The sequence below is a fragment of the Chionomys nivalis genome, chromosome 19 (genome assembly GCF_950005125.1).
Source record: "Chionomys nivalis chromosome 19, mChiNiv1.1, whole genome shotgun sequence".
Lineage (NCBI taxonomy): Eukaryota > Metazoa > Chordata > Mammalia > Rodentia > Cricetidae > Chionomys > Chionomys nivalis.
In genome coordinates this window covers 49,346,286-49,364,731 of record NC_080104.1, presented here as the reverse complement: position 1 = coordinate 49,364,731, position 18,446 = coordinate 49,346,286, and the positions used below count along the sequence as shown (strand labels likewise).

Below are 18,446 nucleotides of genomic sequence, written 5' to 3'. Positions count from 1 at the left end.
AGTTGTAGCCAGCCACCAGCTCCCTACTCTCCTCCCAAGATCCCCTGGTCCCTAGACACTTGGGGGATTTGTTGAGCATGAGATCGGTCCCTCTTCCTCTAGATCAAATCCAGCTTCCACTTCATGTCTTGGCTAAAAACTGGCCTCCTTCTAGAAAAGTGATTTTTTTTTTTTTTTTTTTTTTGGTTTTTCGAGACAGGGTTTCTCTGTAGCTTTGGTGCCTGTCCTGGAACTAGCTCTTGTAGACCAGGCTGGCCTCGAACTCCCAGAGATCCGCCTGCCTCTGCCTCCCGAGTGCTGGGATTAAAGGCATGTGCCACCACCGCCCGGCTTAGAAAAGTGATTCTTGACCTATGTGGGTTGCGACCCCTCTGAGTTACATATCAGATATTTACATCACAATTCTTACAGTTATAAAGTAGCAATGAAAATAATTTTATGGGTGGGGGTCACCACAACACGAGGAACTGTATTACAGGGTCGCAGCGTTACAAAGGTTGAGAACCACTGTGTTAGAGCAGGCCCTCACTCTCACTCAAACCGGACAACCGCCCTAACAGTCTCTCCTCAGTGACACACAAAGGCACAGTTTCCTGACATGAAGCCGGTACTCAGAGTATGGGGGTGGGGGTGCGACCCAACTCCTTGTGCTATGCTAACCATGCTATTTTTAAGCAAAGAAATCAGAAAACATAAGCAAAGAACGAGAAACTGACTCCGGCCTCGGATGGGAACAAATGACACGTGGTGTAGGAGTGGGATTACTGTGGCGCACGACTGTGGCACACACCAATGCAGTGTCGAATGGTGAGCCAGACAGACAGGCAGCAGAACTAGCCCCAGACAGTGCAGACACCCTCTCTGCTGTGGCTGCTTTCCCCAGAGTCTGCTGCCCTGGCAATGCTCCCCTGAGCCCAGGATCCTGGGGAAACTGCTGTAGATAGGATGGCCTCCGATGACCTTAGTGAATGAACTAAGTGTATGGAAACCAAGACCAAATATCTACGACCAGATCAAGACCAAACCGCCTAAATTAGTGTATCACCCTCCCACTGGCTGTCACCTCAAGCTTTAGGTTTGGAGCCAGACTCAAGTTCAAATGATGGCTTCACTTGAAAACCATGAGACACACCCCCTTCGCTGCTCCCCTGTTTGAGGGTTCGCAGCAAATAATGAGAGGCACTGACCTATAGGACCACAGTAAGGATTCAATGAGAAGATGCAGTACCCGAGAGAAGGTTCGAGGGTAAAGGGGCTTACTGCCCTGTCTGCCCACCTGGGCTCAATCCCTGGGTACACCCTGGGAGAAGAGAACAGACTCCCTCAAGTTCCTCTGACCTCCACATGGAACACACACACACATACACAAATAAATATAAGATGTATGAGAGGATGCTTACAACTCTTCCCTTGGTACCTCTCTTACCACAGAGACAGGTAAAAGACTGGGAAGAGGCCGAAGAGGTGGCTCAGGGATTAAGAGCATCTACTGTTCTTCCACAGGCCCTGGTTCAGATCCCAACATCCATGTGGCAGTAATTCAGAACCATCTATAACTCCAGCTCGAGGGAAGGCAACACCCTTTTCTGACCTCTGTGAGAACTGCACACATAATACACATACATACAGGCAAACACTCACATACATTAAAAAAAAAAAAAAAGACAAGTGGGGAAATGTTCTCGGGAATTCTGTAAGGTTTTCTTTGTTCCTTCACCGTCAAGTAATAGTTTACTCAAAATTCGGCTCAGGAAATGGAACACTTTTCATTTTAGTATTAATGAATTTACATTTAAAAACAACAACAGAAGGCAATCTGTGATGGGACAACCACGTCCCTTCTCTTAGGTGCCCATATAAATCAGGACACCAGTGACAAGCGCAGGGCCAGGGCTCTGTGCTCGCTTGTGACAGGGTCAAGAAAAAACAGACGCAGGGCAGAAAGCAGGCCATAAAAACTTATGTCGGAGCCAGAGATTGACAACACCGGAAGTCTCAACTTACATCATTTCCAGGACTGCTTTAGTAGATTGGAGTTTATCTTTTTTTTTTTTTTAAAAAAAAAAAAAAAAAAAGAAGAAAACAATCTGAACAGAGGTGGCCAGTGGGTAAAAAGCCTGACCTCAGGCCTGAGGACCTAAGGTTAGAGATCCAGCGTCTTAGCTAGGGTTTTTACGGCTGTGAAAAATATCACACCCAGAAGCAGCGTAGGAAGTCAAGAGTTTATTTCATCTTATAGCTTGTAGGCCATCATTCAGGGACATAGGGAAAGAACTCAAGGCAGGAACCTGGAGGTAGAAGGTGATGCAGAGGCCATGGAGAGGTGCTGCTTACTGGCTTGCTCCGCCTGCTTTCTTATGGCACCCAGGACCACCTGCCCAGGGCTGGCACCACTCGGCCCTCCCATATCAATCAAGAAGATACACCACCACAGGCTTGCCTGCAGGCCAATCAAGCGGGGGGGGGGGGGGGGGTTGTCTCAATTAAAGTTCCCTCTTCACAAATGGCTCTGGTTTGTGTCAAGTTGACAGAAAAGTCGCCAACACAGCAGCATCCAGTAAATCCCAGGGCTCAGCAGCTAGCACTCGCATGAAATCCCAGCACTGAGGCAAGAGGAGCCCTGGGGGCTGACAGCAGTCTAGCCAACTGGTGAGCTTCGGGATCTGTGAGACCCTGCCTTAAAGAACAGAGCATACACAGAAGACACCCAGTGGTGACCTCTGCGCTGGCCCCACCTCCCCGTTCCCATACAGGGACACACACACACAGGTAAATAAGTAAATATGAAGCCGAGTGTACTGCTCAATGGGAGAGTCCTGGCCTAGTATGTTTCCACCCAGCACACCACAGATAAAGAACATGCATAAATATATATAATGATTATTAAAAGAGATCACAAGGGAGGGAAAGCGGGGGCACCAAAGAGCATAAAGTTCTGGTTCTGATCAGTGACGACACCAAAACACTCTGAATGCATCTGAGGTCCTGAATCTTACACTGCAACCTGGTGATGTCAGCAGAGTGTACACTGAGAATTTCATACTACGAGAAAGTTACTTGCCGCTCCTCTGGGTGCCTGACAGTTTCCCATTCCTTGCGTTCAAGGGTCAAAGAGGTGTGTAAGGGTTCATGTTCTTTCCAGGAGACACAGGCCTTCATAGTGGCACCTGGGGGCTGAATGTGGCCACCTATATACTACTTCTACACCAAACACCCATCTCTTAGGTCCTCTCACTTAATCTCTGAAGGCCTATGCTGCAAAAGGTTCTATGTGAACAACACAGGGACCATTCCACAGGGGCAACTAGGACTCTAGCTGAAGCGCGCCCACAAACCACTGTCCTCACGCTTTCAGTTCCCCCTTCCTTTTTTGGAAAGTTCTTTTGAATGATGACCCATGTCTGGGAGGGCACCCCAGCTCCACTCTCCATTGAGCATGGCCTCACTTGATGCCCTGGTGCCGAGATGCCCTGGTGGTATTAAGCAGATCATGCTGGAAGCACACCTGGCCTCCTTAGGGGGCTGGACCGATCTGAAACAGATGTTGTGAGAGATTAGCCCCATCCATCAGCATCGGGCTTCCCACCAGCTGGGATGCTAACCTGCCCAGAAAATCCTCTTGCTTAATTAACCTCACCTTACCTGGTCTTTTGCCTTCCCATAGTTTTGGGCTTAAAAAGCTTTGACAGTCTGGTCCCTCCAACTGCATTCCATGAAGGGAAGGGGGGAGAGAACCACGGAGGGCTGCCTGCTATGCCGCCAGACACAAATCACAAAACTTAAACACCAGTGACATTTCTGTTCCATCGTCACCAAATAAAAATGAAAATTAAGAACAAACAAAAGGTTGAACCACCTCAGCAGAGATAAACGGAGCAGCAGCTCTAGACAGCTCCCCCTTACAAGCTAAACTACAAGCTAACGAAGCTATGAGGATCTTTGACACCATGCTTTCCTGACAGACGCATATCAAGATAGATAAACTTCATTGTAGAAAGCCGAAGGGAGAAGGGCCCTGGTTCAGAAACCCTGAAGGAGCGTGTACCAACTTCCCTTTCTTCCTTGTATGGGGGTACAGGGGATCCTGGAGATCAAGCCTCATTCCCTCTGCGCTCAACTGCCTGCAGTGCCCAGCCAGGGCCAAGCTAGATAAAGTCAGGTGTGGTGCTGGGTGAGCGTTACAGGAGCCGCCAGACTCCCTCTGGATATTTTTCAGAAACTGGCACATAGAAGATTGGGTGCAGTCACTGGGGACCGGACCCTGTCACTTAAGGGCCATTCTTACTAGCTGTCACTTTGTCCCTTTCTGGGGAAATAAAGGTACAGAGGGGAGGGATCAGAGATCAAGTTCCTACCATCAAACAAAGAAGTGTCATGACTTTCAATCACTGAAACATACACCACCCTGCAGGGTCACTGAGGGGTGAGCATGGTCCAAGCCTGACATATCCGAACGGAAATGTCCTTAGGAAAACCGCTGATGTGTACAGTGAACACTAATTAAACAGATTTTTAAATAAAATGCACTCCCCCCTGAATCTAGAGACAGGAGAGGAGCGCTGATTGTAAAGAGCCAGCAGCCACATTCCTCGTCCCTCAGAGAGCTAAAGTGGTATCTGCAACTCACTGACGTGGATGTGGGGATAAACTTCACACTGCATCTGACAACTATCAAACATGTGTGCTTACACACACGTGCACATATGCACACGATTTCTGTGGAAGACAAGACCAGTCTGTGAGCTTCCATTCCAGGATCCTGGCCATTACAAGTGTTTTCTAGAGCATCCCTTCCTGTCAGAAACACACTGAACCTGTGAGCACTCACTCTGCTAGCTTTGACAATAATTCAATATACCTAAAAGCAGCCGGCGCTGTGACTGAAGAGAAAATGCAAGGCCTCCCCACTGAGGGAAAAATTATGCCGAAGGACAAGAAACACGGCTTACTCCCCCTCGCTCAGCCTTGCTGCATCTTAAACACAAGCATTAGCATTGCTAGGTGTAATCGCTCTTACATCTGCAAGGTATGTCTTTCAGGGGAAGCAAAGCATGAAGAATGCACCTACAGGGGGTGTGGTATCCCCACCTCCACTCAGAGTATCCTCAGGAGACAGCTCTGGACTCAAGGATCCCGAACCTCTTCCCACACCCATCCTCAAGCCAAGACCCAGGTCCCCTGTATCTGCACAATCTTCCTGCCCTATGATGGTCATGGGTGTTTCCCTGAGGCAGTGTTGGTGATTTTAATACAAAAGAAGCCATAAGAACCATCTGGAAGATCTGTCACCATCAAGTACCACCAAAGCAACAAATGTGAACATGCCCACTTCCAAAAGGCCTGCTTCTGTCCTGGGCCTTTCTCGAAACTCAATCTGAAGACACTTTGTCCCCTTGCAAATGAAATGTAACGGCAACATCCAGGTATGTGCTACAAGGTAGCCTACAAGGTAGAGGCCAGGGCTTAGGGCACACTGGCTGTAGTGAGTCCCCACAATATACAGTGTATCCACTCATCCACCTATTATGAAGACGGGGGTTTGCTGTTGTGCCAGGAGTGGCCTATGAACAGCAAGTGCAGGTGACAAAACCCTCACCCCAGAAAACCAATGCAAACAGGGCCCCTCCTGAGCCAGCTCACCAACCCTCGCGTGTCTCCAGGATGCCAACTGCAGAGAAACATGGACAAAGGAGTCTGATCCCACAGGAAGACCCACCTCTCCTGAAGAAGATGGGGGTGGTGGCAGATGGGTTATGATGCTGGCCAATCACGGCTCACAGAGCATCAAGGCCAGGGCACATGGGTGTGGAGACAGCATAGGCTATTAGAATTCACACTGGAGACACGAGGGTGGAGAAGGGCAAAATACGCCAGCCAGCGGTATAGTCAGATGGAGCTAGGGAACTCAGTTTAGGCCTGTGTGGACTCAGAAAATGCACACAGGCCAGTAGATCAGAACAGAGTGGTTGAGAAGCAAGTCGGGTCAGTCATACTGCCTGGGCCACAAACAGAGAGCCGACCTGGACTGAGAGAGAACAAAGAAAAAGTTCAAGCAGCTTTGCTGTTGGCTTGACAGGTTTCTCGTTTCTCCAGTCTCGAACAGCTGTCCCCACAAACCAAACGCTGTGGATTCTCTAGTCCCCATTTCTAACTAGCCCCATTTCCAGCAAATGGATAACACAAGGACTACAGAAGAATGTGGTGACCTCCGTCAGATTTGGGGTGCTTTGAATGAGACACCCAGAAGGCACTCACAGATTTAAAAAAAAAAAAAAAAAGAACTTTCAGTGCAAGGACAGTCTCTTTCAGAGAAGTGTACAGTGACCTAACACTGAGCTCCCAGCTTGCTCCCTCAAAACTTTGTTAAGTGCGTGACTCCTTAAGAACCAAAAATATGTTTCATTTTTCCAAAAGGGGAAAAAAGATACCCCGCCCTTTTCCAGGGGCAAAACTGAGGCCTGCCAAAATTAAGTCTTAAAAATGGAATCTTGCAGCCTGAGGCTGCACAGTAAATAAAATAATCCTAAATACACATTATGAACTATATATAGGGTGTCCTTCACTGGGTAAGAACACCATTGTTGATGGACAGGCCATTGGAGGTTTCTAAGCATGGCGTTCGGCCATTGTTTTAGGCTACCACTTCCAAAGACTTTTGTATTGGACTTGAAAGAGGGCTCCAAGGTTAGGAGCACTGGCTGCCCTTCTAGAGGACCTTAATTCAGATCCCAGCACCCACACAGCAGTTCCCAGCCATCTCTCAATTCCAGTCCCAAGGGATCCAACACCCTCTACAGGTCACCAAGGGCATTGCACACGTGTGATGCACATTTATGCATATAGGCAAACATAAAATTAAAAAAAAAACTTTTTATTTCTGTAGTGATCTAAACTTCTATAAAGAAGGAGTTAGTTTTATTATCAGGAACAGCACTTAAATCCTAGTGATCACAGGCATTTATTTCCAAACTAAACACACTGAATGTCTCGGCCCAGCTAGAAGAACTACACACACCTGCAGAGCTGGCAGCTGACCATGCTTACACATGTAGTACCAGCAGCTGGCTGAGAACTCTGCAACCCCACAGGGACCGCCCAGGATGGTACTTCCACACCTGCACCCCGGGACCACCCTCAGGCTCTGAGTCAATACAACCAGAGACCACATTCTCCCAGGACTTGGCAGGCTGATCCCGACAAGCACATGAACACCATGCAAAGGGGTGACTAAGCACTTGGTTTATTTTCCCACTCCAAAAAAATGAAATCGTCATCTATAATCAGTAGCCTAGCTCTGCCGCTGATTTAACGGGTAAAACTGGATAATCACTCAAAACACTGTAGCCCCCCTCTGCGCCCCAGATAAAAGACACTGTAGACTCGCTCTAACTCGTCCCCCATAGAATGCAGTCCTAGGGAAGAGGTCTGTTACAGGTTATTCTCCCCACAGGTGCTGCCAAGGAGCAAAGGATCCACCCTTATTGAAATGGGAATCATGATGGAAGGAGCCACCTGCACCAGAACAGACAGGAGAGCCCAAAGGCTAGAGCGTCTATCGGCCTTGAACCTAACTGTAGAAAAAGAGGTCAAGTACCCTGAGAAAGAGTAGAATCCCAGAAGCAGCAGGACAGCACTCAGTGAGGAGGGGAAGGGCACCCCAAACTTCACTTAACACTGGTAGGGATGAAAACACTTCCAGGCACTTTGGAACATAGTTTGGCAATTTCTTACCAAAGTAAACACGCAGTTACCACATAACCCAGCAACCCTAATCCTGGGTATTTACCCGAACGGGCCGAAATCTTTTGTCTAGACAAACGGATGGGAATGTTTAAGGCGGATTTACTCACAACGGCCAGGACTTGCAACAAACAACTAAGACGTCCTTCAGTACGTAGATAGACATAAATGCTTCCATCCCAGCACTCAAAAGAAACAAGCCGTGAGAGGGTACCTGCTGGATAGTCACGAGGACTGGGTTCCAATTCCCTTAACCCAAGAGAAAGCCATGAATGCTGGATGAGCCTAGAAACCAGCCTGTAATCTTAGCCCTCAAGAGTTGGGGATTGGGGGGGTAAGAAAGCTGGCTAGCTAGACTAACCTAATCTGCAGGCCATGGGTTAAAGTGAGAAAGATCTGGCCCCAACATATAAGGGAGAGATGAAATCAAGAACAATCCAAGGCCCCCACACACAGAAACAAACACACACACACACACACACCAAGAGCATGGAGGATCCTTCAATTCTTTCTACCAAGTGACAGAACCCAACCTGTTTCCGCACCCAACATATAACATCCTGGGAATGGCAAAACTACACAGTAAAGGCTCAACAGTTTCCAAGTCTTACAGGAGGAAGCAAAAAGGAAGACAGAGAATTACTACAGTGGCAGAATTCTTCGTTATGCTCTTAGGGTGAGCGATGTCTTTGTCCATTTGTCCAAGTCCACAGAATATACAACTCCCAGAAAGCCCTGATGTAAACCATATGGGTGGACATGGGACGCTCAACACTAACAAACAACTGCTCCGGTACTCTCGGGGCTGCTGGTGGAGGAGGCTGTGCCTACCAAGGAGGTAGCAAGCAGGTGGGAGAAACGACTTTCTGTTGATTTTTACCAAAAACCTAAGCCTACTCTAAAAAAAAAAAAAAACCTACTTTTTTTCATGAGTCTCTCTGTTTCTCTCTCTCTCTTCACGGACAGCCTTCATCGCCTTTCATGCTCATCAACAAGGAAGGTAACGTTATAATTAGATGAACTAATAAGAGCCAGGAAAGCAAGAAACAGGATGATGCTCCCGATGTTCCTGTCAAATTAACGACAACTGTGGAAAATAGCAGAGGCCTCCCTTGCCTGCCCTGGCCTTGTCACAGCCTTCCAGGTCGGATCTGTCAGGAATCCACACAGCCTGACACTGGCAGGAACTCTACAAGTGGCGGTCTGCTCTGCATCCAAAAGCCACTGGAGAGGCCAAGCCCCACCCAGCCCCATCTTCATCCCAGGTCAAATGCCGCAGCTACACAGGACAATTAGCTCCTAACTAACCCCTGCCAAAAATGAGGGACCCAGATGGACCACAAGCACTTTTATCTCTCCGAACACATTAGGGATTAAAAAAAAAAGAGAGAGAGACCTGCCCCACACTTTCAAACTGTCAGCACGAACAATGTCAGACCCTTACTGACTGGGACTACAGAACACTTGCTTCCACAAGGGACTGGATGGCATGTTAGCTGCAGTTAGGAGTGCTAAGAACAAAGCTGCCCCCTTACCCACTGTTCCCAAGTATTCAGGACGCTTCTGGTCTTGCACGCCAGCAATGAACACGTTTGTCCCTGCGAGGCCAGTGTCTGTACACGGGTGACAGGACTACTTAGAGGTCAACAGGTCAAACAGATCACCCTTTCACAGAGTCTCCTGCCTCTCAACAAACAGCAGCCTAGCCTGCAGGGAAGAGGCTGAAGGTAAGCTCTGTTCCTTTCCACAGCTCAAGGTCTGCAAAAGACTAATGCTTTCCTTTACAAGGAATTTAAAGTAGTTTTCATTTACATCAACTCTTAAATAAACAACTGCCACCAATGTCCTCCCTGCTCCAAATCAACTCTGCCAAGTCCCCTCTTGGGCCAGTCAGACTGGAGGCTTGCAAGCCATCACCTCCACAAACCGGTTTCCTTCCCTATCAAAAGGCCGGTCCAACAACTTGCAACCTGGAGATGCATGCTTGCGGGTCCAGCCCCAGGGAACCGGGCTGTAAGAAAGCAAGCAGGGTGCTTTTCTACAAAATCACACAGCCTCCTTGGCTGAAACCTGCTATCTACACAAACCAAGAAAGGCCATGGAGAAGCCAGGCACAGGGAACACACACACACTTCACTTTTTCTTGGCACAAGGGCAGCTTAAATTTGTCCCGATTTCGTCTCCAGGATGTGATCCTTGACCCATCATCAAATTTCTTTTCTCCGCTGGAAGGTTTCATCTAATCAGCTGTGTGCAAGCGGCTCTGGCAATTTATCCTCCTTGATTTCTTGACATTTTCTTCCGTGCTGCTGGCCGGGAAAGCGTTTTGATCTGAATAGGGTTGTCTGTGGGGGATTCTGCATGTTAATGATGTGGAGTTGGCAAGGATGGGAGGTGAGAGCACAACGCGTACTTTTTCTAGTTACGTTTCGCCTCATCACCGCTACGGGGGCCTTTCCACTCGGCTACACCAGGAGGCTGATCTCAGACTAATCTTACCCTCTTCCAGGGAGCCTCGAGGGGCCAGGTAGAAACAGAACAGATGGCCTGTGTTCCCGTCAAGTACCCAGACTCACAGACAAGTACTCCTAAGCACTCCACCACCAATGAAGGAGACACACGTACATCTTTGCTCAGCCAGGCGGTCCCAGCGGCCACCCTCCATCCTGGCTTCAGCTCCAACCCTGTCCCAGCCAGTGCCAGACGCTACATTCCCCACCTTCTCTGTACCCGCCCAACCTAGTAGTCCAAAAGGACAGGGATTCCGAACGAGGTACTAGTGTAGCCCCAGTGCCCGCCCTTCCCTCTCTATCCTGGCCAGAAAACTCCACTTCCCGGATTCCGGGCCACTCTCTCCCTCCCCCTGCGCCGGCGATCCAGCAAAGCGCCGTGCTTCTGCCAACTGGGTGCCCAGCCCAGCGACACATCCTGCCTCCCCCAATAACCCCCAAACAGACCCCAGCTTCGTCCATTCATGAGGACTGGGTGGGGGTGGGGGTGTGCGATTCGGAGTCTCCAGGCAGCAGAGGACTGAGAGTCCCACCCCGCCCCCCAAGCCACGCCGCCAGCCTCCAGCCCTGCCTCGGAGGGGCCTCCACCCGGGGCTAAGAGGAGACGTGGGGGGTCTCCCCAAGCACCTTCAACACCCCAAGGGAGGGAGGGCGCGCGTGGACCCCAAGGCCAGCTCCCTGTGTCCCCAGGCCCGCAGCCCCTCGCGGGTGCGCGCCCTCGGGGTCCCCCACCCGGTCGGCGGGGTGCACTCACGATGGTCACGCTGGCTTTGCGCAGGTCGCGGTTCTCCTCCTGCAGCGCCTTGCACTTGAGTTTGTAGGTCTCCAGCTCGATCTTCAGCACCTTGTTCTCCTGCTGCAGCGAGGCCAGGCGGTTGGTGAGCTCCTCCAGGCGGAACGGCGAGATGACAATGCCCCCCGACTTCCCGCCGCCGCCCCCGCCGCTGCCGCCCGAGGTCGCCGAGCAGGACGACTGCATGGCTGCCGGGCCGCCGCCCGCCGCGTCGGTATCGCTCTCGCTCGCGCTGTCCGCCATGGCTGAGCGAGTGGGCGCGGGGAGACGGGGAGCCGGCGAAGCGGGGAGCCCGGAGAGGGGCGCGGAGGACCGGGCGCGCGGCGAGTGGGCGCGGGGCCGGGCGCGCGGCGGGGAGCGGGGAGCTCAGAGCGCGGCGCGGGCGGCAGGGCGCAGACGCGCGGCGGCGGCGGCGGAGAAAGAGAGGGCGCTTCCCGCGGCCGCGCGAGCTGCTCCGCCAGGGAACAGAGACCCCGCCCGGACTCGGGCAGTACTGCAGCGCCGGGGCCTGGCGCGCTCGGCGGGGGACGTCCCCGCAGCCCCAGCCCCGCGCTCAGCGACCGGCTCGCACGCACACACACGCTCGGGTCCGCGCCCGCCTTCCCGCGCACGTGCTCCCGCCCCGGGCCCTTGCGTCCCAGGCTCCAACCCACGGCCGCGCCGCCTCTTCCGGAGAAAGGCGGACTCCACGACCGCGCCAGCCCTGCAGGTGCCGGGACACGTGGGAGGGGCAGCCGGGCTCCTCGGTCCACCCCACCCTCCCACCCCCGCCAAGCTGTAGCCTGGCACCTTCCGTCGGCGCCGGCGCGCGTGGATCTCTCTGGCTGCTTCATGCAGAGGCTCGCTTGGAGCTAGGAACAGAAAGTTCCCCTGCCGTGGGCCCCGGGAGGTGGCGGGGTGGGGGGGAGGGGGACCCTGCAAGACAGCAGCCACAGGTTAGCCTCGCTTGGGAAAGAATTTTGCAGAGAAGACAAGCCCCTTTCGTCCAGTTGTTTAAAACTGGGCGCAGCCCCCTCCACCCTTTTCCCCTTTGCATCTTGCAAACACTTATCTGCACGAAATAGGATTATGACACCAAGATTCGTCTAGTCGTGAAACGGGAGTATTTTTTCCAAAAGGGTTGAAACACACTTCAAGTGCCAATTTTCCAAAGTAACTGCAGGCACAATGCTAAACAAATAACCACGATTAAGTGAGGGAACTGTATAACCATTATTACCGCTCACCAACTCCTACAAAACTCCAGGAGGTAAAAATAAAACCGTAATTACTACCGTAGAGAGCCAGCCTCAAACAATCAGAAACTCAAATACTGTTAGGCCCTTCCCTCCTCGAAGGGCTTGCAGGAAACTGGCTTAGCAGGTGAACAGGGTCTAAACACTTCACCCCGCTGATACCAAACAGCTTTCACTTACGGGTAAAAAAATTGGAAAGTGAAACTGACCAGACGGGTTTTATTATCCGAGTTCAGTCAAAGGGAGAACAAAGTCACGGAAACAAAATGCAAAAAGGAGACGGGGGTGGGGTGGGTTAAAGGTGTTTTCTAGCCGTCAACTGCTCCAGGAGTTTATATAAAGCATTTAGTATGACTTAAGAAATCGAGGTCCTCGTTCCTAGTCCCACTCCCCCTTGTCCATCAAACCTGCATTTCGCTTGGCCTCACCTTCGAATAAACTCAACCTGCCAAGGGAGGAACCTTGACCTCTTCTCTACCAAGATGGCTGCTCCTAGTCAACTCAGAAATTCCAGTGAGCCCCCCAAACTTGACCTAGACATTCTTCCGTTTAGTGCTGAGGGGGCTTCTGAAAGCACCGTCCGGGAAGCACAATTTGACAATAACAGTTTTGAAAAAAAACGAGGGGGAAAGGGCTTTCCCCTATAGGAGTATATCGCCAATTTAAATAAGCCTCTGCTGAGGGAACCACTAAGTTTACTTGGCTCCTTGTCCTTGCCATGTTGGGTCTGGGACAGGAGACACTCAGCTCCAGCGCTTTCAGCAAGCTTCTGGAAAACCGACTCAGGGGGAGATGGATGGGGTATGGGGAGCCCTGCCGGGGACTGGGATTTAACTGCATTCTTTCCGCTTTATTCAGTGCAGGGCAGTCTGGGGTGGGCGTGGCTTCCATACTTCACAGTTTTTTATTCTTTTCCCACCCGACCTCCAGACCGCCACATTTAGAGGGCTTACAGCTTCGGGAACATTCCTTGCTGGCAGGGTAGGGGGGCAAATTAGCTCTTTGGTGTTTAGTACTAAAACTGCCTTGGGAAAGCGACCTGCAGGCTTCCAGTCGGCAGAGGGGTGGAGTTAAAAGTGCTTGGTTTTCTTAAAGGGCCCGTGGCAGTAAAAGCTTGAGAATGTCTTGGTCTTCGTTAGGATTTGGGGAACTGCATTTTTTTTTTTTACATCGTATTTGTAATTACTAATCGGTTTTGGAAGATGTTAGAAAAAAATTCATCTTCTAAAGCTTCTCTGCTGGTACAAATGGGAATAAATTGGAGAATCCCCCCCCCTCCGTCCAGGTTTTGTTGCAGAACAGAAGCATGTCTAATTTTCTACTTCTTGTAGAAGTGATTTTCCTCATAAACAGACGATTTGTCACGACACTGGTTCGGTAATAGCATTACAATGGAAACACCAGCTACAAAATAGATCGGATCATTATAAAACGCCTCAGCTTCCCAGTGGAAATGCATCCCTGGGTAGCGGTAGCCTGAGTTCTCTGGAGGAAGAAGGGGCAGTATTTAAATTGGCACCTCCACTTCAGAAATATTGAAATCAGCTTCACCCTGAGTGCAAGTGATGAGAGCTGTGGATGAAGGAAAAGGGTGCCTCGCAGTTGAATTGGGGAGGAGGAAACCTACACTGAAATCTTTTTTTTCCAAATTCTCAAATACTTTATTTTGCATTCTGATTTGCTGGGTACCCTTAAAACTTTAATGTTCTCAATGCTGACATAAAAATAGTGGCATAGGGCTGGAGAGATGGTTCAGTGGTTAAGAGCACCGGCTGCTCTTCCAGAGGTCATGAGTTCAATTCCCAGCAACCACATCGTGGCTCACAACCATCTGTAATGAGATCTGGCGCCCTCTTCTAGCATGTGGGCATACGTGGAGGCAGAATGTTGTATACACAATAAATAAATAAATCTTTAAAAAAAATAGTGGCATAAATCATAGAAAATTTTTGTCACTTAATTGTAATGACCGTATATATGTGTGTATATGTATATATGTATCACCAGGCATCACTGGTTCCTCCAATATCAGATTCATGTGACATCACTCAACTCTGAGTGATTTGATGGATTCAGGTCCCACTACTAGAGGTTTTGTTGTTGTTGTTATTGCTTTTTTTTAATTTGTTTTTTTTTTTTTTTTTTTGGTTTTTCGAGACAGGGTTTCTCTGTGGCTTTGGAGCCTGTCCTGGAACTAGCTCTTGTAGACCAGGCTGGTCTCGAACTCACAGAGATCCGCCTGCCTCTGCCTCCCAAGTGCTGGGATTAAAGGCGTGCGCCACCACCGCCCGGCTTATTTGTTTATTTTATGTGCATTGTTGTTTTGCCATGGGTGTTGGGTCCCTTGAAACCAGAATTACAGACAGTTGTGAACTGCCATATGGGTGCTGAAAATTGAACCTTGGTCCTCTGGAAGAGCAGTCTGTGCTCTTAACCACTGAGCCATCATGACTCCTGCCCCACTACTTAGAGCAGCCGACTTGGAGTGAAGCGAATGTGGGACAATCACTTTCAGAAAGGTAGTTCACACTGTTTGGAACCTGCGTCTGGCCACTGGGCCTTGAAGGGGGATCTGACCATTGGCCTTGCCAACTCTTCCGACTAGATGGTTTTGTTGTTGTTGTTGTGAGCTATAGTGCGCCTTTTTAAAGTGTTTGTTTTGTTTATCCGCACTCCTCTGCTCAGCCTGCCAGATGCCGATAGTGTGTCAACCAAAATGTCTTCAGACATTGCCAGAACTGCCTCTCACCACCCCCTCTCCCACCCCAGAAACGACTGTTCTACTCATGAGGTAGAAGAAATTTTAGAATTGGTATTATAAAGGACTTACTATTAGATTCGCTTAGGAGGCATTAAGTCAGACAAATGGAATTCAGCTAAAGGAGCTCTGCCTCCAAAATACCCCAAGGATAAGTAGGGCAACTAACCAAGCTTGTTAGAGATAAGAGAAATTTAGGATGCTAGGATGTGTTTGTTCACTAGGATTGACCCCCAATTAGGCTCCTTTCCTGAAACAAAGGGAGACCTGATACCAGCCATTAGGCCCATCCCCATAGCAAAGAACCCTGCCTCTAAGGGTCAGTTCAAGGGGTCAGCACAGGGTCACAGCCACCATTAAGGCTGGTCTGCCATTAAGTCCTCTGTACTCTTATCAGGAAAAGCATAATTCTGCCCAGTGGGCAAGATGATCCCGGTAACAACTATTGGAAAAGACGAACACTGATGTACTTAAGCAGTAATTCTGGCAAGGCCTCTGCTGTGTAAATCTCCCATCTGCCCAAGTGGTCAGACAAGCAGTCTCCTGTCCTTTAAATTGTTCAAAGTGTGACTTGGAGCCTGGGACCTACAAGAGATTTAAGGATGCCAGTATGGAATGCATACACTCGAAGTATATGTAAGTTAGCAAAACCTTCTGTTCGTGGTTGTCCACACTTCCAGCTTTAGCCAGAGTCAGACCAGCGCTGCTGAAGAGCTCCTCCTCCAGAGGTACCACCCAGGAGGCACGTTAGTGGATTACATCTAGAAGAGCAGTAGAATAACGTAGCCCCGCATCGGGATGCTTTTAAACCAGCAACACGCTGATGGCCTCCTGCAGAGCCACCAGGACCATTTTGTCCACATGTGGTAGTTCATGTCAAGTCCCCTGAGAGTCTGTCCCCAAGCAAGCACATCCACTTTTCCTCCTATCCCTAGCTCCAGTCACTCACCTTTTCACTGGCTTTGCTATAAATGTTGTTCACCTTGAACGTGCAACATCCCACCCGGGCAGAAAGTCACGACTGGAAGATGCGTTTGTACATATCACTCTTTACCCCATCTTTTGTGTTCGTGTGTCTCAGATCTAAGTTATCAGTTAAAGTAAATGAAATAGAATCAAAGAGGCAGATCTGCAAAAACTATTTAAATATGAAGTATGTCTGGAGATGTGGCAGCCAAATCATGTGAAAACTGTCCCGAAGCAGGCCATCTAAAAATTACTAGCCAGAAAAAAAAAAAATATATTGTTTAAATCCTATTCACCATACAGCAGAGCTCAAAAGGAAGGAAGGAAGCTGGACACTCGGGAGACAGAGGTAGGCAGGTTTCCGTGAGCCCAAAGCCAGCCTGATCTACACAGTGAGTTCTAGGATACCCAGGGCTATATAGCAAGACCTTGTATCCAAAATAAATAAATAAATGAATAAATAAATAAATAAATAAATAAATAAGAAGCCAGACTCAGAAACTACTGTATAGTTGCACCTACATACAGTTAAATATATTAAACCCGTGATTATGTGTGGAAATTGGCAGTCTATACTCCTGGAAACTTGTCCTGCAGGGGACTGGCTAGCATTGGGGTCCAGAAAATTCTTTCTAAATCCTTTTTGATAAGCAGAAGAGCATAAACGCAAAGCTATTTAATTAGCGCGCGCGTGCTGTCAGGAGTGAGGCTAATGAGGTTGTGTGAGGCAGAGAAGACACTGGGAAGTCCTAGCAGCAGCCTTATTCTTCCTTATCTGAGTGCCCATGTGTGTTTGGTCACAAAAAGGTATTTGAATATATACTTAGGGTGGTTTCTGCATAAATGTTATATTTCAGTAAAATACATGAATGCAAATGGGAAGGAGACAGGGCTGAAAGAGGGTAGTAAGCCTGGGGTCTGAACCTGAAACAGAAGCCATGTGGGACTTACGAACCAGAGAGTGTGTCGTTTAAATATCTTCGGAGAACTTTCTCTGTGGACTAGGATTTGTGAAAGATGAGAGTCCGCACTGCAGTCTCCTAGATGGCTTTCCTTCCTGAAAGGTAACCTACAGACTTCAGATGGTGGTTGCCACAGGTGTCTGATCTTGTAACACACACTTCGAAAGGGTGAATCACACTGTGTAAAATATGACAATAAAATCAATTAATTAAAAAAATAGTTGGCACTGATTTGCTAATCTCCTTGGGGTACCTTGAAAACACAGGCATGGGATGCACTCAGGAAGGAGTGAAGCTTCGAAATGAAGATGCACGTACAATGGGAAACTACAGAATACAGACAAGTAATCCACTCTGAACAAACGTCCTCGGGCAAAGAAGAGCAGGAAGATACGCACAGCTTCAATCAATAAGAATATCGGAAAGAACTGAGTTGGATAAAACTGTTTAAAATAATCACAGCTATAAACAATGGAATGGAAAGCATAGAAAGGAAGGTTGTTAAACACGAAAACAGAATTACAGATGAGCCAAACAGAATAGAAATCGAAAAACAAACAAGCAAAAAAACACCCTAACGTTTAGTTTGTTATGAGTTCCTGGACTGCACAGCAAGACTCTGTAACTCTATCAGTCATTTTGAAGCCCTTGTACAAAAGCCAGGAATGCACCTAAAGTTAGGCTTGTTTAGTTTTTTGTAGCTACAACCACACACACTAGAGGAACTGTGGGACACGATACTTGTGGGTTTTGCACTTGGTAATTGAATGTCCTGCTAAGTTTTGACTAGGGAGTTGGTGTGTTCAAGATATCATCTGGCAAATAGTTGACAAAGGAGTACAAAGCAATCACATTAGTCCAGAGGGTTGTTCTGGTTTGTGTGGCTGGCATTGTCCTTGTGCTTTGGTAAAGCCACCGACATGGAGTGGATTTATTCAGGCAGTTTTTATTCTGCTAGAATTGGTTGTTTGTTCCAGATGGGAGCATATTGGCCTGGCTGCAGCAGAAACCTGAAGACTCCTTCAGTTTCCTTTGTCTGGTTGTTTTTAATGTCCTGGGTATTTTAGTCTGTGTGCCCTGTGTGTGCAGTGCCTGTCAAGGCCAGAGAGGGTATCAGATCCCTTGGAACTGGAGCTATAGATGGGTGTGAGCTGCCCTGTGGGTACTGGGATTGAATCCAGGTCTTGTGGAAGAGCAACGAGTGCTCTTAACCACTGAGCCATCAGTCCAACCCTTGTCCAGTTTTTTAAGTAGCTAAAATGTAAAGCTCTCAAGAGATGAATTAGCAAAGAGGAAAAAGGACTGAGGACCTTAGAATGCTGCACAGAGATGTCCAGATATTTAAAAAAAGTAACAGCAGATGAAATATGTTTAAGGGACAGGCCAACTATTAATCTGGTAGGCAACTGGAGAACAAAGGGACTACAGAGGGGTAACATTTAAAGTGGAAATTGCTGAGAACTTTTCAGAATTCTGAAGATA

General features: G+C 48.8%; 1 protein-coding gene across 1 annotated transcript in view; it reads right to left on the bottom strand.

Moving 5' to 3' along the window:
• Positions 1 to 11,624, bottom strand: part of Ccdc6 (coiled-coil domain containing 6) — a 98,977-nt gene extending 87,353 nt beyond the window's left edge. Inside the window, exon 1 of the mRNA XM_057751639.1 lies at positions 11,005 to 11,624. Within this exon, the coding sequence (XP_057607622.1) occupies positions 11,005 to 11,286 (282 nt within the window). The 5' untranslated portion in view covers positions 11,287 to 11,624. The remainder of the gene's footprint in view (positions 1 to 11,004) is intronic.
• Positions 11,625 to 18,446: the final 6,822 nt, after the last annotated feature.